This window comes from Zootoca vivipara, chromosome 1 (assembly GCF_963506605.1).
Source record: "Zootoca vivipara chromosome 1, rZooViv1.1, whole genome shotgun sequence".
NCBI lineage: Eukaryota > Metazoa > Chordata > Lepidosauria > Squamata > Lacertidae > Zootoca > Zootoca vivipara.
In genome coordinates this window covers 92,985,361-93,007,296 of record NC_083276.1, presented here as the reverse complement: position 1 = coordinate 93,007,296, position 21,936 = coordinate 92,985,361, and the positions used below count along the sequence as shown (strand labels likewise).

Genomic DNA, 21,936 nt, shown 5'->3' with positions numbered 1-21,936 from the left:
ACCTGCCCAGTAGCGGCCACTGCTGCCTCTCATGGTAAGGTGCTGGCCTCACATTCACCTTTGGCCTGTCTCTTCCCAGGCCTCTGTGAAGAGGCACCTCTCTTTGGAGTGCCTGCAGGTCCTGTCCCTGCCTCTTACCATCTGGCCTAGGGTGGGGCCTGGCAGCCTCAAATAGGTCTGCTGCTTCCGCCGCTGCTGCTGCCCAGGAGGACTCCCCTGCGTGAGTGCCTGCAGGTCCTGTCCCTGCCTCTCACCACCTGGCCTAGGGCGGGGCCTGACAGGCCTCAAATAGCTCTCCTGCTTCTGCTGCTGCTGCCCAGGAGGACTCCCACTGAGCTTCAAAATGTAGAACCATAACTAAAGAAAGAAGATGAATGAAAACTCCTGCCTAGAGGTCCAAATATATCTCTGATCTGTGACGTTAAAACTTTACAGACTCAGAAGAATAAATTCACAAGCAAGCTTCCACCCCCTTTATTCCTGATGACTCCGCTTTTATGGGATGCACTGCTAACTAGAATACAAGAGTTTTGAAGGTACACCTGTTTACACTTACTTATCTGAAGAAGTGTGCATGCACACGAAAGCTCATACCAAAATAAAAACTTAGTTGGTCTTTAAGGTGCTACTGAAGGAATTTTTTTTATTTGTATGCATCCAATTCTCCTGCTTTAATTACTGCATTTTCTCAATGGGGTTGCTTTATTGCCTATTTTAATTGTGCTTGGTTATAATTAAATGCTTGTCTCATGGAAATCCATTTATAAGCCTATCTTTGAAATTAAAAAAATAAAAATAAAAGCAATCCTGTAATCGACGTTCAGGATGACGAATGAGTTTTACTCTCCCCCTCCCTTCCTCAGCTCGAATTTGAGAGATAAGGCACTAACTACTTTATAGCCTCGTCAAATTCGAACTCCCCGTTCCAGAAACCACGAGGCGCACCAGACGCGCCTCACACCTCTAGCTCTGCTTTCACCTAATTTCTCCAAACCCCTACAGTACAGTACTGTACCTCATTCAACCTTCCAGCCAGTTTACGTCCTACCCTTTTGAGTGACATCCAATCAGGCTGCGGCGGCAGGGTTTTTTCCCTCCTCCTCCTCCTTAATTGGCTGAGTTGCAGTAATGAGCGTGACGTCACGGACTCCCCCCCGCCCTTCATCCTTTCATCTCTTGGGGCCGTCGCCCCGCCCCGTAAAGAGGTGCGACCAATAGGACCGCGCTGCTCTCAGCCCCGCGCTCTCTTACTGGTTCGTGGGGAAGGGGGAACCGACCTTGCCCGTGGAGAGGCGGCGGTAGCGAAGGCCGCTGTCAAGATGGCAGCCGGAGGGAAGAGGCGGCGGGCTCTGCAAGCTTCTCCCCGGCCGCTCTCCGCTTTCCCCGCCGCCCTCGCGGTGCTGCTTCTCCTTGGCTGCGGCCCAGCTTCTTCTGCTGCTGCTCCTGTGTGTCACCACCGCATCCCCAGCGCCAGGGAGGTGAGGCAGGTCTTTGGAAGCGGGGTGGGGGGTAAGAGGGCGACGCGGGATCTCCGCCTCGACCTGCGGATTGCAGTGATGGTTAGGACTCGCCTTCGGCTTCCGCGGATCTTTCCGCCGGTTGCTGCGTTTGCAGCTTTGTTGGCCGCCTGTTTTGCCTGTTTTCCGCATTTGTGCTCGTAAAAGTTCCTGCTTTGAATGCAAGTGAGGATGGTGGGGACCGGTTTATAAAATCTGATTTATAACTCTCCGCTCCTCCACTTCCTTGGGATCCTTCGTTTGGGAATGCCGATGCAGTAACCTGTTGGTTGGTGCCGGTTGTCTCTTCCGCGCATCCCAGCAACTTATTTTTTTCTAGGGAGGATCGCGAAACGCTTTTGGAAAATACCGTAGCTTTAATCTGTGGCGCTGCGATATTTTTTGTCATTATGTTAGACTAAAGGCAGGGAAATATCTCTACAGTTTTGGCATTTACCTCGCGTGGTAGGTACTTCGTTTTCCCGTTGTTTTGGGTGACTCGGCCTATTCTGCTGCTTTATTGTAGAAAGCCAAGGTGATCCGAGTGACAAAATGCTGAGATTAGAAGCTAGGCTTAGTTTTCTTTATGCAGGAAGCGGCTACGCTCTGTTCTTTAATTCTTCTCAGTACAATTGCCACCATTTATGGCACACAGGATTCTCTTGACGGCTAAAATAATGATGCACTTAAAAAACCCATAAAATACACCCCATAGCACAAGTTAAAAATGGAAATAATCGTATCATTTATTTTGTTATTGCCCACCCATTAAGATCCCATGGTCATTACTTTTCTCTACCAGAAAATTTGGTTTGTAAAAATGCTTGATATTTTCAGTGGTAATGGATTTAATAGAAAATCTTGTCCTGTTTATGTGATTTTATTTTAGTTTATTCAATCGGACTTGGCTCCTACTTAAGGGTGCATAGGATTATGGCCTAACAGAGAAGTTTAAGCTGTAAGACTCCTAGCAACAAGACAAATAGTTGCTTCCAATTGGGGGGGGCACACTCCCTCCCACCATAGAATATTGGACCCAATGTGTGTGGAATATAGCACTTATGTAATGCTCAGCTCACCATTGGAGGGTGATAAGAGGAATAACAAAAAAAAATGGGTTTGACTACATATGGTCTGAATTTATATTGTTTATTAACGGTACTGTACAGGAATCTCTTTTCCGTCTCAGTCACAGCAGCCTTTGTGTCACCACACGTTAGTGTGTCGGCTGCCTCTGGGGCCTCTGGTTCGCTAGTAAAACTGTATTACTGTTTCGCGAAATGATGCAAAACTGAATTACTGTTTCATGAAATGATGCATGTCTGAAAAGTGTGTCACCAACATGAAAAGTTTGGAAAGTTCTGTTTTAGATAGACGTATAGCCTGTGGATGTGAGCTTAATCTGTAAAGGAAAATATTTTTCATGTCTGCTTTGATGCCATGTAGATGGCTCCATACAAGACTTTTAACATCTGTACATGCAGACATGAAGACAACAGGTTGTTTGGTAATAGTTCTAAAAGTTTTCAGTAAAGTTTGGGGGGAAAAACACTGGAACAACTTCAAGACTCTGCCATGTTTTGTGGCCGCCCACCAGTGATCTGTTGGTGGTGTAAAACAGTATTTCTCAACCAGTGTGCCTCCAGATGTTTTGGGACTACAAGTCCCATCATTCCTGACCACTGGTCTTGCTAGCTAGGGATGATGGGAGTTGTAGTTCCAAAACATCTGGAGGCACACTGGTTGAGAAACACTGGTGTAAAAAACCTCTTCATCCAACTGCCCCCCCCCACCAGAGAGGCTGTGGCCTACATGTCAGATGACACAGACACCCATGGCATCTATAATAACCCTGCCGGCACCAGCCAAGCCTGCCAGCTTCCACCAGGCATACACAACCTGCTCTACTTGTTCATGACCAATCATCAACACATATGCACTGAAAGCATGGCCCAGCATGAAACTGTAAAGAAACACACTGGCACTCCCAAACAGAGTGATTACAACCCCACACTTGCAGCTGGCAGCCACATATGCCAAGGAAAAATGGCTACAGGGGCACAGCAATATGCAACAGTGACAAGCAACCTAACCACACCGCCCCAAGGACGCATACACACACCCCAAAGTGGAGAAGGGGGAAGCCACATCCTCCTCCTCAGGAGTTGAGCTTTAATATGTTACAACCTTGGCACAAACAAAATTGCTAATTAGCACATAAACTACAGTACATAGATTTATAGTGCCTACTGGCATTATTTTGGATTTTGACTGATTAACAACTAGCCAGAAATGACACCAAAATTACCGTAATATTTTTATTAATTATTATATAGATTATTCAGACCTAATAATAAAAATTATCTCTATATGTAGCCATTTTTAAATTCTACTTGCCCATGTACAAAGCCATGAATTTGTATTTTCTGCCTAATTGCACAAATCACCAGTTCTAGACACAAACTAAGGGACGTGGGTGGCACTGTGGTCTAAACCACAGAGCCTAGGGCCGATCAGAAGGTTGGCGGTTTGAATCCCCGCGACGGGGTGAGCTCCCGTTGCTCAGTCCCAGCTCCTGCCAACCTAGCAGTTCGAAAGCATGTCAAAGTGCAAGTAGATACCGGTAAATAGGTACCGCTCCAGCGGGAAGGTAAACGGCGTTTCTGTGCACTGCTCTGGTTCACCAGAAGCATCTTAGTCATGCTGGCCACATGACCCAGAAGCTGTACGCTGGCTCCCTTGGCCAGTAAAGCGAGATGAGCGCCGCAACCCCAGAGTTGTCTGCGACTGGACCTAATGCTCAGGGGTCCCTTTAACTTTACCTTTAGACACAAATTGAATATCAAAAAAAGAGGGCAGCTTTGACTTGTTCCTCTCTCTTAATCAAATGAAATAATAAGCTCTTGAGGGAACCCATACTTTTCCAAAGCAACAAAAAGAACCCAGCAATATATTTTGTGAAATGCTTTCTCAGCATCAAGCAAAATAATTACAGCCATGTAATTTCTATTACTGTTTTTTATTGTTATAACCCTGGAACTTTATAGTAAAGGGGTGTGTGCAAAGGAAACTAGTAAATAAATATGATTGATGCATCCATTTCTTCCTTTATTTTTTTTGGGGGGGGTATACATGTTATTTGTTGAGTCAAATCTATTTATTCTTTATTTAGGTTATCTATAAAGTTTATCTTAAGGAAAATCGTGTTATAAAGAGAAATGTGGATGAACAACTAAGAATTAAGACAGTATATGACAAAAGTATTGAGGAGTAAGTATAATGGCAGCCTTCTAAAATTCTTATTCTGAGTGGGAAGGGGCTGTTGGTCCTGCCTGAGAAGTATTTCTACGCACATGTGGAGATGTCTTCAGTTTTTAGTTCCTGCATTCAAACACTAGGAAGATCTCATGTCCAACCTGAGGACATCTTACCTATACTGGAGAATTAGCTGATAGCTAGGAAGACCTGTCCCCCTTCTACTTTTCTCACCAAACAAGTAGGCAAGGCAATAGGGAATACATAGCTAAGGGGGACAGATTTATGTTGCAGGACTGAGTCTGGTGTAACTGGTTTTATAGGTGGAAAGGGATTGGTGGATGATAGTATTTCATACAAATAGAAAATAAACAATTCCCTTCCCTTGTTTTCTTTCTTCATAGATTGCCACCTGGAAAAAAGCACCTTATAAAGGTATGTGACTCTTCCTTCTTGTATGTATGTCAGTCATACCTATTGCTGAATGGAGTTCTAGTTTAATTGCGCCAATCCACTGGTCTGCATGATCCGTGCTTGTAAGTGGTATTCTAACTTTTCTAAACAGCTTTCCTGCTCCATATCTGAAACTGCTTTTGACATTTGCGCAGACCTAACATTGTGTGTTCTCATAACCGTGGCTATGTGATCAGGAGCAAACTGACTTTTCTCCCTCCTCCTTCCTCTCTGGTGCAATTTCCACTTTCCCTTACCTTGGCAACTTTAACCAAAAGCAGCATTAAGAACTACAGAAATGATAAGTGTGGTTTTAGCACTAGCCAGGGTTCGTGTATGAACCAAGTTCTGAAGTATGCTACAAATAAATCTTAATTTGTGTCACTTTGCTACAGATTTTGTTAAAGTTCAGGATACATGAGTATTGTCTGATAATACAATAAAATCAGCACTTCTTTATGCTTATCTCATTCAGTTCAAAGCTGTGAAAATATACTTAGTAAGTGAGACTTGGGATTTCATTCTTTAGAATCTAGTTTCAACTCTCTCTCTTTTTGGTGTAAAGAGACTTTTCTTTTCTGTACATTTAGAATAAGCTTTTCCCGCAAGCTATTTCCAATTTAGAGAAGACATTCCAAGTACGGAAACCTACTGGTACCATCCTATTAAGCAGGTATGTACATGGTTTAGTGTTGTTTAATAATAAGTGTCAACAGAAATCTGCATTTAAGATTATATTCTGCCTGTAGATCAGTATTGTTCCCCCCACCCCACCCCAAAAAACCCACTAAGAGTAATTCCATTCTGATAAGTAAATTAAATTGGTTACATTGGTATACCTAGCTTCTCTGTTATGTGGGTTTATTCTATACATCCATTTTCTTGATAACTAAATCTGTAATTCTGATTTGTTTGAAGACAGTGTGTAACAAATGAATATTTAAGGAAGAAAGATGACCCTCACCGATACTGCCGAAAAGCCTGTGCAGAATATACGAAGTGTGGTCCAGTCACAGTTCCTGAGGAACACCTGCAGGTAATTCAGTCCTCGGCAGCCCAGGTGTGGGGAACTTCCAGTTCATGGTTCGAAGATGGCCTTCCGGGCATCCTTCATTTTTAATAAGCCATGCCTACCTGCCCTGCACCTGATATCATACATGAGGGGCAGGTAAGGGCAGGACTTTAAAGGAACAACTGGGACACGTTCCTTTGAGCAAGGTTTGCTTTTATTTGATTTGATCTGATTGATCTATATCCTACCCTTTGTCCAAAATGGAGCATAGGGCAGCTTACAAAAACAATTATATAATACTATAATCATAATAAAACCACTCCTAAACCCAACAAATGAAAATGCAATGAACAGCAGCAATAAAGCTCTGCAGCGCAAATAACACTTCATATCCAAATTCCTGGACAAATAAAAATGTCTTAATTCTTAGCACATATCTTATGAGAATGGTTGCGCTATATATCCACAGTTAACATCCCTGGCCGGAAAAAACATAGTAACTCTTATAAGTAGCAAATTTCTAAACAGAAGTTGTGAGTCAACTGTACCAGTCATCACTTGCAAGGGTTTAATCTTAAATCCTGTTATAGTATCACAATGAGAAGATTCCATTTCCTTTGGTACTTAACTGGTATCAAGGCAAATCAATAAGTGGCATCAAGCGAAGTGAAGTTAAGAAGAGCAAATAATGTTGGGAATCAACAGGGATGAGAGGACTAGGAGCTGAGTTCCAACAGATTGGTGAGAGGATTGAATTTTCAACTTGAGTGCCGAGAAATTTGGGGTTCAGTAATATTCAAAAGTATATTATGTTGATGGACCTTGGCTACTTTTAAAAATTGTTTTCAGTTTTAATGTCTTGTTTTTAAATAGACTAGAATGGTGTTTTTTTCAATTTCATTAAATAAAATAAGTTTTGGACAGTCTCTGTATTACACTTTTCAGTGTTTACTTCCTTAGTTTTCCTTGAGTTAACAAAACAGCTGAATAAACCAGCTGAAAGCTGCCTTTTTAAAAACCTTGAACAGAGCAAGAGTGATCATATATCTCACCCAGTGTAAATTCTCTGGCACCAGATATTAAGGCTAACCACAGTGCATGTAGACCATAGCAGACGATGTGCTTTGTACAATCTATCATATGTGTAATGATAATAAGATGTCACAATATAATGTACTACGGCAGGCATCCCCAAACTGCGACCCTCCATATGTTTTGGCCTACAACTCCCATGATCCCTAGCTAACAGGACCAGTGGTCAGGGATGATGGGAATTGTAGTCTAAAACACCTGGAGGGCCGAAGTTTGGGGATGCCTGTACTACAGCATCTTCAGATGCTAAACACACACACACAACACACACCTCACTTTCACAATCTGAATGATGTCTCTGGATTGGAAGTCAGTGTAGTAGGCATGAGAGCTTTCCAAAAGAAAAGATTAAGCATTCATTAATGTCATTCCCTGTTTCAATATCATTTGGTCCTAACACATCTTGCCATTTTCTGAACTTTGGACTCTTAAAAGCACTTGTGGATTCTGGAGGGTATAGCTTTCAAAAGCTATTTTAAAAAATAATCAGGTACACCTATACCCTTTGAATATTGGCTGTGAACAGTATAACAAAATCAGTATAAGTGTGGCAAATCATTGTCTTAATATCTTTCTTCAGTCAGATAAAGAAAAATAGAAAGGAGGAGGATGGGTTGAATCTAAGTCATGCTCAGAGCAGACCTATTAAATGGCTGGCTAGCTCAGTTGGTAGAGCATGAGACTCTTAATCTTAGGGTTGTGGGTTTGAGCCCCATGTTGGGCAAAATAATCCTGCTTTGCAGGGGGTTGGATTAGATGGCTCTTGTGGTCCCTTCAAAATCTACAATTCTATGATTCTATAAATTAGTCATGGCCATTGATTTCAGTGCCTCAACTCTGAGCAGTTGGCTACCAAATTTATTCTGTTAGACTGAAGACAGTTGTTAAATTATGTCTGTTTGAAACTCGTTTCCTCTAAATTTAATGTCTTAGCAATGTAGGGTATGTAATGAAATGCTGAATTGTGGACTTGTTGGTGTAAGAGACCAAGAAGGGGTTCGAGATGCTGACTTCGTGCTATATGTTAGTGCTCTGACTACTGAAAGGTGTGGCCAAGAAAATATTATTGCATATGCAGCATACTGTCAACTGGAAGCTGATACGGACAGGTAACATTTTTTCCTCCAAATTACCGGTAACTTTAATTTATAAGTGTACTGGTATAATGACTTCCAAAGGTGGCTTTAACTGACCAGTTTACTAGATTAACTGCGCTGCTCAAATTAATGGCTAATTCTTAATGGAATTCTTAATGGAATGGAACTAGAATTATCCATTTAAGTTCTTTTTGAGCAGTAGATGTCTGTGTTTGTAGCCTGAATCATGAAATTAGAAGAATTGCCTACTAAAGTAGATGTTGCACTCTTCATCTCTATTGTTTGCAGAGAAATCCAACTTCTCTTTGTTAAGAGATTTTACTAGCAATACCATTATCAAAATCTATTTAATTTATGGTCAGATGGGGATTGAGTGAAAATATGTTTCACTCTGCTGCCGATTGTGTAAATGGTGAAACGACAATTGCTTACGTGCTTTAGCATTCTAAATTTAGATTTTTTGTTGTTGTTGAGTGCACATTGTTTCTATTCATTTATTAAACTTAGTATGTTCCTAAGACAGTGAAATTTTTTATTCTATAGAAATAGATATTTTTCATTATTTCCCAGGCCAATTGCAGGGTATGCTAATCTTTGCCCGAATATGATTTCAACCCAACCACAAGAATTTGTTGGCATGTTGTCTACAGTGAAACATGAAATCATTCATGCACTGGTAAGATATGTTATTTTTGCGTTCATTTAAAATACTAGCAACATCTTTGTGTTGCACCATGCAAAAAATTGTTTGATTTTTGTTTCTCTTCTAAAGACATAGATGTGAACTTTGCCTACACTGTATGTTTATTTTACTTTCAGAAAACTTTTTTGTTGTTTTGAGGTTTGTTAACTTCTAGGCAAAGCATGCTTTCTTATGTTGAAGGTAAATAATATACATGACTTTGCATTGCTTTAAAGGGTTTTTCTGCTGGGCTGTTTGCATTTTATCGTGATGATGATGGAAAGCCTTTGACTGCCCGAAATGCAAATGGATTGCCACCCTTTAATGAAAGGTATATATTTAAATCTATGTTGGACTTTACAAACCTACCGTATGTAGTTTTGTTGAAGGAAGTGATGTGGCATAGTTGTGAAATAATTATTTTGTCAACATTTTAATAGGTTGTGACTCAGTCAGTTTGTTTCCTTGGCTGATTTTTCTTCCATGTCCTCTTTTATAGACAGCCAGCTGTCATGAGCTTCACAGTTATCAGGTTTAATAATATTTTTTTGAAATGGATTTAACATTTGCTAATGTCAGCCTGTTGATCATATTTAGAATTGATCCTGCTTACCAGTCCAGTTAATTCAGTCTGCCTTTCTTACAGCCTTGGTGTATATCAGTGGAGCAATAAAGTAGTAAATAGCGCAGTGCGGTTATGGGATGTACGGGGCAATAAGAAACTGCTTCACAATGTTTTCCTTCTGATAACTCCTAAAGTAGTTGTAAGTATCATTTTCACTTTTTATCAGACTAAATCTAACTAACTTCCTCAGATACAGACATCTACACAATTTGCCTTGCCTTCTTTAGGAGGTTTGTCTAACACTTTGAAAATTATAGGAATAGCTTACTCCCAGTATCCCTGGCAAGCTGCTTACTGGTAAAATAATGCATGTCAAAAGGAATAGTTCTCATTAGAATAATGATCACTCCTTGTAATAGTAAAGTGGCTGCCCCTTTTCCAGCTACTAGAGCACCAGAACAAGGCCACCCACAGACATGGGAGTGGGGTTGGTTCGGGATATTGCAGGTGTGCCAAAGATATCAGTCCATGTTTCAACAGAGAAATGAGAGACCTAAAGGAAATATCTCAAACTGCATGGAAGTTGCCATCATGCTGCCATAGAACCTGAGTGGCATGAAGCCACAGCACAGACACAAAACTTCAGCTGACTGGGTTGCTGCTTGTATTCCTTCAGCCTACTAAAGAGGAAGGAAGTTGGGCAAAAGCCTGATCACATTGTGGCTTGGATAGTTACCTGTTAGATATGCTTTTTATCCTCCAAGTGATTCCATTAAAAGAATCATTCTGAAGACTTTAAATTATGGGTTTTTTGAGATCAGAACATGTTATGCTTTTCATATAGGTGAATTAATTTTTAAACTATTTTTTTAGTTTATTCTCAGCTTCATGAACTTTAAACAGTATTTCTTACTAGCAGCTTCCATCTCCGGCTCACTCCATTCACTAACCTCGCCTACCCACCAACCCCTTTGACAATCCTCCCTTCCCCATGTATATGTAACCCCTCCTCCCTTTACACCTCACCCTTCCCCTCACCCCAAGCTTTAAAGGAGGGGCTTGTTTTTGCCCAAAGCCACTCTCTGAATTGCCTCCTCCCTCCGTTAACATTTGCTGCAGCTGTATTTAATAGGGGAAGCACTTCAGAGAGCTGCTGGGCAAATCACTCTATGAAGCGCCTCTCTTCCCAAACATCTTGCCTGGGGCACCTGCCACCCACACTGCTTGCTCGTCTGCCTGTTCTGCTGTCCATGGTGTTTTCATGGCTGACTATTGGCAATCATGTGAACCACATTGTGATAGCAGCCTTACATTTCAGTGCATATAGGAAGAAGAATTGGGGGACCCTTTTCATTGGAAATCTGTGCAAGATGAAAGAAGCCCCTCCTGGGAACTTAAAATATTGGGGGGGGGGGTAGTTTTGATTCTCATGGAAGAGTATTGCTAATTATTTTGACAGTGGTCTTCTGATGCATCTTTTTGAAGGAGGAGGCCCGAAAACACTTTGGATGTCAATTTCTAGAGGGGATGGAACTTGAAAATCAAGGTGGCATGGGTACAGAGCTCAATCATTGGGAAAAGAGATTGTTGGAGGTCAGTACAGCTAATGATGATACAGTGGCTATTGGGTTTTTTGCGAGGTGATCATAAACTGAAATGTAGGTTTTTGTGATATCGGATACTTTTGTCTCCAGAACGACAGATTGATTAAAGTCTAAAGTAGGATATATCACTGGAAATATTCCTTCCCCCATCCTCAGACTTCTATTTAATCTTTCCCTTACAATTTGTTAATGGGACAGTCACTGCAAATCTAGATAAAACGGGATTATATAAAGCAGTTTTTAAAAGAGGAGCAGTACAGCTTGCTTTGTGAAAGAATACCATACATTATAAAGAATATATAATTGTAATTATTACCTTTGTCTTCATTTGTCTTTACCTTTCCACTCTGCCATTTTTATTTATTTTAAATGAGCAGGATCAGAGAAGCAATTTAGGGTAGCCCCCCCCCCAGTGTTTCAGACTACTGTACATGCAACTCCTCAGTCTGTAGTCAACTTATACAGTGATGAGAGGGCCTCCTGCACATATCAGCTCATCAGGAAGCCTGTCCCATACTGTGTGGGAATTAGACGCCTAGTGTGGCAGTGCCTACCCTTTGGAAACCACACCTTTATAAACCCCAGAGGTGCTGTCTTCACTGGCTTTAAACACCTATTGAATCCTCTACCATCCAATCTCCTAAGTGGACTTTATCCCAGACTTTATCCGAATTGGCCCAGGAATAGCACTTGCATGTAAATCACTTCAGACCATTTCTTTCCCCACTCCAAATCAAGGAATGAGTTCCTGTTCTGTCACGAAGCTTGCAGTTATTTTTGGTGGTTACTTTCAGAATGAAGCTATGACTGGATCGCACACTCAGAACAGGGTCTTCTCCCGCATCACTTTGGCATTAATGGAAGACACTGGGTAAGAATGTATAGTTTTGGTTTTCTCATAAATATGCCTTGTTTGGACAGATCTTAAATATATAGTTAAGAAACTTATGTAGTAGGTGGTGTTTGAATTTTAGGCTTTGGAAACAATGCAACCTTTCTATGCAAATCATTTTGTCAATATTGTTGCCACTCCTTGTTCTTGTAAATATTGGGGTTTCATGTGAGGTTTTGTCTTAAGATTAATATTTCCGTTCTGGATTTGCATCTGCCACTCGGCTATTTTTAATGCACATGAAAAGCCTATACCTTGAGTTGGATAACTTAAATTCTAACATGAAATTGAAATCAAAATTTCTCTGTTCATTTTGCATTTATCTACTAGTGCAATGTGAAATTGTTTAGTCAAATTAAGGATACTCCTGAACTAATCATAATTCTCGAGCATTTCCCTCCAGTTGAAAGAGGATAATGGGGGATGGAAAAGGCTGGCAATAACTAGTCAGATTTGAATTACCTAGAGTGGCATTAGCACTAGCTGTTGAAATCCCCCCTTCATTGTTTATTCCTTCATTAAAAGAGAAGAGCAATTCCATTTTTTGGCTTCGCTTCTTAAGCCAAAAGAGGAGCGGCAATCTTGGAGGCGACAATACGTGTGCCTGTTTGTAGAAATGCATTTGCCTTTTCTTGCCCTGCCTGCATTAGGAAATGGTTCATATCAGGTAGTTTGATTAACAAATGCAAGAGCTTTGAAATAACTTTTTGCTGACTGTTCAGAAGTGCAATAATACCGTAGCATTTCTGTTTCAACATATGTTTACAGCTGGTATAAAGCCAATTACAACATGGCAGAAAAACTTGATTGGGGCCGAGATAAAGGCTGTGACTTTGTGATGAAAAGCTGTAAGTTTTGGATTGATCACAAGAGGAGAAGGTAAGAATATGTTTCTTTAGATTACATGTTCTGTGATGCCACTGGCATTGCAATAGCCTATTAATGTTTGTCTGATTAGTACTGATTTTTTGTTAAGTGTTGTATAGAAAGATTTTAACAGTTCCCTTATTGTGGTTTTCAACTTTATTCACAGGAAAGAATTGGTGGATCCATATTGTGACACTCTGCGGACTAATCCATTGCAGCTAACCTGTAGACAGGACCAAAGAGCAGTGGCAGTGTGCAATTTACAGAAATTCCCTCAACAGCTGCCTCAGGAATATCAGGTATAAAGGATGTGACTCTATGTGAATTCTATGAACCACCAGTCTCATTCAGACATGAGAACAAGCAGAGGGGCTGGGCACTTCCTCCTTCTCTTCCAGTGCAACCACAAGAAGGAATTTGGAAGCTTTTGCTTCCATTTTAGATTCAGCTTGATTTGTTGTTGGATCACATACAAACTGTAGTTTGTTGAAACAAGTCAACTTTAAATAATAGTTTAAGCAGCTGTCTTGTTTCCACTCACCAAAGTTAAGATTAACAGTAGTTTAGGGTTCAGACAACACCCAGTCAAAAGAGAATGCATTTGTCATGCTTAGCAGACTTGTATGTGCAGTACCTAGCAATACTGTTGGTCCTAAAATAAAAATTATTAATGGCAGTAGCAACTATAGCTTTGTGCTTTGGTTCTCTTTAACATGAATATAATGTATGGAATGTAGGCTTCTGCCGTTGTTGTAAAAGTTTGCTATTACTACCAGGTGATGGTGGTGGTGATGATATGACTGTGCTTCTTCTACCTTCATCTTTTGCAGTATTTTGACCGTCTCTATGGAGTACCATCAGAAGATTTGCCTTATTATGGTGGGTCTGTTGAAATTGCTGACTTCTGTCCGTTCAGTCAGGAATTCAGCTGGCACTTAAGTGGTGAATTTCAACGAAGTTCAGACTGTAGAATACTCGAAAATCAACCAGGTCAGTTGGTTTTGTGTTTAGTTTCTCCTTTAATATCTTTCAGAAATTTTGGGTTCCAATGTAAAGGAAACCCATGGCTTCTTTAGCTACTCCATGGTTGTCATGTTGCATCTGTATCTGAGTCTACCCTGGTTTGTTTCAGGCTCAGAAACTAGGATCTGAAATCACAGTCTGAAGCTGGTTAGCAGTCCACAGTATGTGTTAACAGTGCTTTCCTGGTTTTTTAGATCCTTTCAAAAACTATGGTGCAGAAAAATATGGACCAAATTCTGTGTGTCTCATTCAGAAGTCGGCTTTTGTTATGGAACAATGCAGAAAGAAACTCAGTTACCCTGACTGGGGCAGTGGCTGTTACCAGGTAACTGCAGGAGCTCTTAATTTAAGGTTGCATTTTGTAAAGATGTGTTGTTTAGAAATCATTATTCCTCTTAACTAGTCATTACATGTTTCTATATTTGTATCTAATTGTATTAGACCAGATAGTCATGTGGAAGTCCAAATATCTCCCTACCTCATGTCCCTTAGTTTTATGCCAACAGTATGTCTCTAAAGTGAGCAGATACCCTCTTACCCGGCCTTACCAACAATCTGTCGTCTTCCAAATCTGCATGCAAACAAGTGAAGGTACACACAAATAGTTCTAGCCTTTCCTTTTGACAGCTCGACTACAAGCAACATGTCTCTTAAAAGACTTGGTTTTAAAATTAAATAAATGCTTGCAATAATCTAGCTAGTCCAACTTTATTTCTTAGGTTTCTTGTTCTCCCCATGGGCTGACAGTTTGGGTCAAGGATGAGTCATATTTGTGCAGTCGCTCAGGTCAAATCCTAACAGTGAATATTCAGATGAATGGATGGGTACATATTGGGAACCTAATTTGCCCAGCGTGTTCAGACTTCTGCGATTTCTGCCCACCTGAGCAGGATCCTCCTCCAGTTGCTAATTTAACAAGAGTTACATCTATTGGTAAGCAATCCTTCAAAAGTCATTAAGAGAAATAGAGAGTTCTTGGGTTTTTTTGCTGTCATGTTCTTTGCTAGGAATACAATTCTGAAAATGCTACAAACAGGAGAACTAGTTCACTTGTTTTACACTACAGTGGTTTTAGAGGAGGAGAGCAGGACCAAAACAGACAATTCAATTAGGCTTTGGAAAACACTTTCCCCCTCCTTCTCTTTCTTTAGTTTGGAAAAATGATGAATTAATGTTTAGACTCTCAAAGAGCATCTGCCTCTATTCCTATTTGTCAAGGACTATTTTGAACAGCATCTGCAGAAGTACTTAAACTATGCTAATACCATTTTAAAATTTATTTTAGATTTGTGTTCCTGTTCCCCTAGCCTGGTAGTAACCCTATGGCTATTGATGGCGAACTTGCTTCCGCTACTGGCTGGATTTCTTCTTTGTGCATGGAGTTAAACTGGGCTCCCAGGTTATCCCATAGACTACGTCTAGAGGACACTCCATTTGAGTTCTTCTCAAAGGCAGCTATCCAGAAGAGCAAACACATCTCCACCTGCCTTGTGGCAAGAAGGCCGGCTGATCACTGGCCAGAAGATGCTGGAGAAACAACCTCTAGCCCGAGGAAGGCGAAGTTTACAGCGTCATCTCAATAAGTGCCAGTATTAAAGTTTTGTTTTTACATTGGTAACAAATTGTGGGGAACAAAATCGCCAGTAGTGTTATGTTGCCACTGGTCTGGAGTACTCTAGTTAGGCAGAATTCTCTGAGACTGGTAGCAGAATTTTTGGTATCCTTAGAGATATACCTCAGAGTTTCCTTTAATTTAAAAGCCATGAAAATAAGTCGCCATCATTGCTAATAACTTGAGCCTAGTGTGGCTTTATGGATTCTTGCAGATGGATCCAAAGAGTTAGCCTTTCAGTACAGCTTTAGGATGCTTTGTACACTCTGGTGATTTGAAGATATTCTCTGAAGTATCTGCTGCTCAGAATATGGAGGAACTTTTCAATAGCTGCACATCATGCACTTTTGATATTCTAAATATTTAGGGAAGCTTTTAATCTTTAAGAAATTAGTGTATTTTAATGTTTTTGTTGGAAGCCGCCCTGAGTGGCTGGGGTATAAATTATTATTATTATTATAAATAATGAAAATATTTAATGTCCCCTTAACTTGTTGAAGACCAACTACTAAACTATTATGCTGTAATTTTGATGGACTTAAGCCTTCAGTCCTAAGCATACTTGCTAGGAAGATTTGCCTCCTAGCAAGCATGTTTAGGATTGAACCTTCCTAAGTAAACTTGTTTTGGGTTGGTTACTCGTGTTCCGTTTCTTACAAGGTAATTTGAAAAAAGGAGTAGCCCTCATTCATGAATGTTCATTTCATTGCATTGGCCTTCTTCAAATGCTGGTATACAGCACCAAACTGTGATACTTACAGATTCCATACTGACACCTTTGGGGCCAAAATGTGGGTTTCTATTATCAGGGACCCTATTCTGGTTCTTGGGTGAAAGAATTGCTGAGTTCAATTACGTTGGGTACATGAAGACTTGTAAACTTTTTTTAAAAAAAAGTATGCTGCTTGTGCCACTAAGAAATTGGTAAAAGTCAGTGAGCAACTTGTAGATGAAGAATCTGTTCCCGTGAGACTGAAAAACCCTCAGGGATCATAGTTCTGATAACTTTCCTTTCTTGCAACTGGCACAAATTGCTTTTGTCTTGGGACTGGAGGGGGTCACATCTGGTCCTGCTGATCATTCTGATCCATTGAAAGCAATGCTGCATTAGGAGAAGCAAATGTTTACCTAAATCTTCCAGTCCTCTCAAAGTGTGCAGTGGTAGCAGGCTGATCAGCATAGTGAGATCAGAAACTCGAGTGGAATCAGGTGAACTCTTCCACTAACAAGAAATGCAGTCTCTTTGCAGAAAGTACATTGGGAGTGGCTAACCAGATGTTGGACCATAACTCCCATCCTCTCCAGCTTGGTCAAGGGTCCAAATACAGCTGGAGGGCTAAAGGTTGGCCACCCCTGCTCTAATAGTGCCTGCTAGATTTCTTTTCTTAAAATAAACCTTATTTTTACAAAGAGGGTTTGTGTGAATACAGCTTGTCAGTAAACTGCTTCCTACGTGAAGCATGAGAAAGCTGACTGAAGCATTTGAGAGGGGATTATTTCCTCCAATGATGTGAATATGTGTACACTACTATAAATATGCTCCTGCCAACCTAGCAGTTCGAAAGCACATCAAAGTGCAAGTAGATAAACAGGTACCGCTCCAGCGGGAAGGTAAACGGCGTTTCCGTGCACTGCTCTGGTTCACCAGTAGCGGCTTAGTCATGCTGGCCACATGACCCAGAAGCTGTACGCCAGCTCCCTCGGCCAATAGAGATGAGCACCGCAACCCCAGAGTTGTCCGCGACTGGACCTAACGGTCAGGGGTCACTTTACCTTTACTATAAATATACTATTTATATTACACATGACATTAGCCTTAAATAAGCAGGTGGGGCATGGAAATAGCAATAAAATATTAGGGTTAAGAAATGCTTTAAATATGTCCAATTTGAATAGGAATGAAAATTCTCTAAATAGATCTATAGCTCAACTCATAGGAAATGGTTCCATGGAACATGGAGTAAAGATTAATTCTTATCTGTGCAATAATAATAGAACTTAAATAGCATCTAGTAAGGATGCTTTTATATACTTGAACATTTTTCTCATTGTCTTGAAGCAAAACAATTGCACTGTATTAACTTTTTGGCTAACTTTGTGTATAGGCATTTTTACCAATGTTAATGAATTTGTGTCGTAAAAATAGAACATTGTCCTGTTTGAGAAATGTTTTTTTCTTCTGCTAGGCATTTGTCCATCTGAGAATGTAATGAAATGGAGAAATATCTTAAGGTCCCCTTAAAAGTTGCAAGTTTGTAAATATATTAGCCCAGAACTTAAGAGAGCATTTGCCTGTGTTACCTTCCAGCACCTTTGCATGCAGCTATTAGTTGCTTTTATGCATCTTGCGAAAGCAAAATACAGTTTTAATATGAGATTCTAGTTATATCTGAGAACATGGTAGCAACTTATAATCCACAGCCCTAACCGATGTGACTGGTATTGATTACTGTGTTTAAAGAAATGCTCCTCAGTTAAAATATAAGTAGGCTATTCTCCTCTATGAGTTAGACAAATTCTGGTTGATTAGCAAAGGTCAACACATCTAAAACACATTTTACTGTTGCAGAACAATCTCATGTGCAGGAAGCAAGTTCTGCTACTACCACTGCTGTCACCATCGTTGAGATCAACTGCTTCTGGACATTTTTCTGAGCAGGAGTCACCAAGTCCTTGGGCACATTTGCCAACAGAGAAGCTGTTGTGGGCAGCACACTTGCCCTTCCTCCTCCTGAAATTAGGCTTGGCAAAAAGCATGTTTGCTGCCCTGCCTCACCCAAGCATTGTGGCAGGGAGAACAAGCAACCAACCTTCCTGGAGAGGGCAGCTGGAGAAACAAGAGCTATCTCTTTATATATCACCTACATGCCAAAATGGCACTAACCTTCCTTTGCAATTGCAGTCTGCAGGAAGAAAAGCCTTCTGTTGGGAGTGGGATTTTTTTGCTAGGGAGCATCACGCCTGGGAGGAAAAAGGATAATCCTTCCCTCTCCAAATAATTTCCCATAGTAGAATAAAGCTGGGGGCAGGGAGCCCCATCATTGGCTACAATAGAGGGTTCTTCAAGGTTAATTTCAACAGAGGGGAACTTCCATCTCTACATGTACACGTGTATGCATGTGTGTCATGTTAGCAACCCCAAGATGCAAGAGAGTAGCTGATCATGAGAGGATCATTGGGAGTTGATGCTATGCTTGAGGCATTCATAAAATGTATTAACTGCTTCTCGCCTCAGATTAGATTCTGCAGTAGAATAATGTTTCCCACACTGGAACAAATAATTTCATAAAACTGCCTCTCTGTTTCAGGTACATTTTGTTCTTTGGGGATGCATTGAGGTTTCAAGTTTATTAGAATGAGATTGAGTGTTTCATCAAAAATGGGTCAGGGTGGTGTTTGTTTGTTTTTTAAAGAGAACAAAAGTAACAGTAGGAAGCCATAGACTTATTTCAAAATACAGAATATAAGAGCACATCCCTGACTCAGGACAGAAATCAGTAGATGCAGTTCGAGTTAAACTGTATTTACATTTCAACTATCACTATCATTAATTAAATTTGTACACCTCCCTTCCTCTGAAGATTACAGGGTGGCTCACAACAGAAACCTGTTGTTTCCAGTTAAATACCCACGTTCTTTCTAAATACAGTCGTACCTTGGATCCTGAACACCTTGGTACTCAGACGTTTTGGCTCCCGAACGCCACAACCCTGGAAGTGAGTGTTCTTGTTTGTGAATGTTCTTTGGAATCTGAAGGTCTGATGGGGCTTCCGCAGCTTCCAATTGGCTGCAGGAGCAGGGGCGTTTTGCCCATAGAGGCAAGTGGCGCAGGGCACCAAGTTCACACAGAGTTCTGGAGGGCGCCTGGGAAGAGGCGGAGGCTGGACACCGCACCTCCCAGCATCAGCTCACTGCCCTTGTCTGCCACGCCGAAGCAGCACCGCGCCTGGAGCTTCCTGCTGCCATGGCCACCGCGGCATGGGCACCAGGGAAGAGGTGGAGGCTGGGAGCGGCGCCTTCGCCCGCTGCGCTGAAGCAGCACCGTGCCCAGAGCCTCCACCTCTTCGCCCTCGGAGGAGCCGCCCTCCAGCCTCTGCCCGCCTCCTCCAGCCCCGCAAAGCTGCCAGCAGCGCTGTAAAAAGGTCAGCAACTCTGAGAAAGGGGGGAGGGATCTTTGAACCACGGCACCGGATAGGCTTAAGACGGCTCTGTGCAGGAGCTTCCTGCAGCCAATCAGAAGCCACGCTTTCATTTCCGAACATTTTGGAAGTCGAACAGATTTCCGGAATGGATTGCATTCGACTTCCAAGGTACAACTGTACAAAATAACACTGCCACCATTCTTCTTCTTGGCAAGCACACGAACAATAGGTGCATTACTGTATCTAGCCTGACAAGACTCCTCACCATGTTGGCATTCACTAGCCTACAAGTCATTCTAAACAAGGAAAGATGTTTTTTGATGAAATGTCATAAGGAAACATGACCTATGTTTTACTTGATACCATATAATGCTGCATATCTTGGTTATGAGGAAGGAAATGAATGTTAAAGCTGCTCATTTTAAATATTTTCATTGTGTTAGGTCCCAGTTATTGTACAGATATGCTCCAAATAAACCTACTTGAAATATTAATTTTAGCTAGACAAGTTTCTCCATGCCAGTGAGCTGTTTTCTATTTTAGGTTCCCAACTTGAACTCGTGGGAGGGTTTTATGAGAGCATACTTACCGTACATTTTATTTTATTGTTTTATTGTGTGTGTCTTGAATAAGGTATAGATTGTTTGGGGAATGGGGGGTGGGAATCTTACCTATCTCTGCATATGTGGGCCAAAGCAGACACTACGCTTATCTGAATTAATTTATATGAATGTTATACAGTTTATAACTTGGTAGTTTAAAATCCAGCATAAGCTGTGGATGAGCAGTAGAGAACGGTCTGCGGATGCACATCTCTTGAGAACCAGGATCATGACTGAGAGCAGTAATACAGTTAAGACTCCGTATATATGTGCAATCTGTCACTCCATAGTACAAAATGTCAACATAGATTTTTACATGTAAATTGTACTTTGCCGATTGATACAACATACTATTTATGCAGAACTATTCTTTTCCACTTCTTGTCATGAGTGGACTTCAGGCTGGATTATGTATGTGGCGTTTAAATGTGCAATTGATTTTATTATTTTTAAAATATGCGGAAGATTCTTTTAGCATAAACACTTTGAGCATTAGCGTCAAATTAAAGAACCTTGTCTTAAAAAAAACACCCTTTGGTCCTTTTTGTTCACAGAAAACGCACACTTTCTAGAAAGAAATTGAGTTCTGTAGCGAGAAATGTAGAATACACTGCAGCTGCTCTGAAAAAAAAACGGAATTATTCAGTTGAGTGATAAGCATGCCATTATTTTAAACTTTTCAGTACTGTTCTACTTTGTTTTGATATCACTTTGGGATACCTCGTGGGAATTGTAAACAAAAGGTATTAAATTGCCTTGTGGGACTTAGCTTTCTTGTGTGTTTAAGCTCCACATAACTACATTTTCCCTCAGGACTGTGAGGGAAAGCTGCTTGTCACTGATGGCATAGCTTTGTGGGGTATGTAGCTAAAAGAAGAGCTGAGAGCCATCAGTGGACTGAGAAAGAGAAATCTAAGATGAGGGTGGACAGAGGTGAAGTAGGATTTGAAGAACAGGGCAGAGGAAGTGGAACTGGTGGGACAGATCTCCCCCATCCCTGCTGGAATATGGCGGGGGGTGGAGAGAGGAATCCTAAGGAGGCCAACAAGAATGGGAAAAGATGTGGAGCCATTGAAGGGAGGCACCAAGGAGGAGACTGGCAAAACGTATAATACCTGGAGCATTTTGGCTTGACAGTGAGCTCCCTGCCAAGTGCTACCCCATTCAATTTCACAGGCTTTTTTTGGCTAAGGCTTTCTGCTTCAGTAGATCCAAGTTGAAACATTAATGTGTCACTCAGGGGAAAGGAAGGTTCAGAAATCAAAGACACTGCCTCAGGAGGTTCTTAAATCTTTCACTGGAGGTCTTTAACAAAAGGCTCAACAAGTGTACCTCAAGGGTGCTTTAGGTATCAGAAACACACACTCCCGTTCCATGTCTGAATTCTCGTGAGTGACTTTGAAATGACATCCTCATTTTCAGCTTACGAGCCCTATGTAATATCCTCCACTTCCCTGGCGTCTGAAGTTTATACTGAGATGTTGTATCTAATTGACTTCACTTTCTGTGGAAATGGTTATGCTGTTTTTCTGTAAAGCCTGT

General features: G+C 41.1%; 1 protein-coding gene across 2 annotated transcripts; it reads left to right on the top strand.

The window, feature by feature from the left end:
- Positions 1 to 1,283: 1,283 nt before the first annotated feature.
- LMLN (leishmanolysin like peptidase) lies at positions 1,284 to 21,897 on the top strand. 2 transcript variants are annotated; one of them, XM_035129622.2, is made up of 17 exons: positions 1,284 to 1,478; positions 4,669 to 4,766; positions 5,156 to 5,186; positions 5,795 to 5,877; positions 6,123 to 6,240; positions 8,242 to 8,417; positions 8,976 to 9,081; positions 9,324 to 9,418; positions 9,734 to 9,851; positions 11,138 to 11,245; positions 12,051 to 12,127; positions 12,917 to 13,027; positions 13,182 to 13,314; positions 13,846 to 14,005; positions 14,233 to 14,363; positions 14,758 to 14,971; positions 15,324 to 21,897. In XM_035129622.2, exons 1-17 carry the CDS (start codon positions 1,320 to 1,322, stop codon positions 15,422 to 15,424), a joined length of 2,019 nt encoding a protein of 672 aa, XP_034985513.1. In that variant the 5' UTR covers positions 1,284 to 1,319; the 3' UTR covers positions 15,425 to 21,897. The 2 variants fall into 2 exon arrangements, with proteins under 2 accessions (XP_034985513.1, XP_034985522.1); XM_035129631.2 differs by lacking the exon at positions 14,758 to 14,971.
- Positions 21,898 to 21,936: the final 39 nt, after the last annotated feature.

Bases quoted from the DNA above. Each gene is read 5' to 3' on its own strand.
- LMLN (XM_035129622.2), top strand. From the start codon at position 1,320: ATGGCAGCCGGAGGGAAGAGGCGGCGGGCTCTGCAAGCTTCTCCCCGG. The intron at 8,418-8,975 runs GTAACATTTTTT...ATTATTTCCCAG, and splicing joins CTGGAAGCTGATACGGACAG to GCCAATTGCAGGGTATGCTA. The intron at 14,006-14,232 runs GTCAGTTGGTTT...CTGGTTTTTTAG, and splicing joins AATACTCGAAAATCAACCAG to ATCCTTTCAAAAACTATGGT.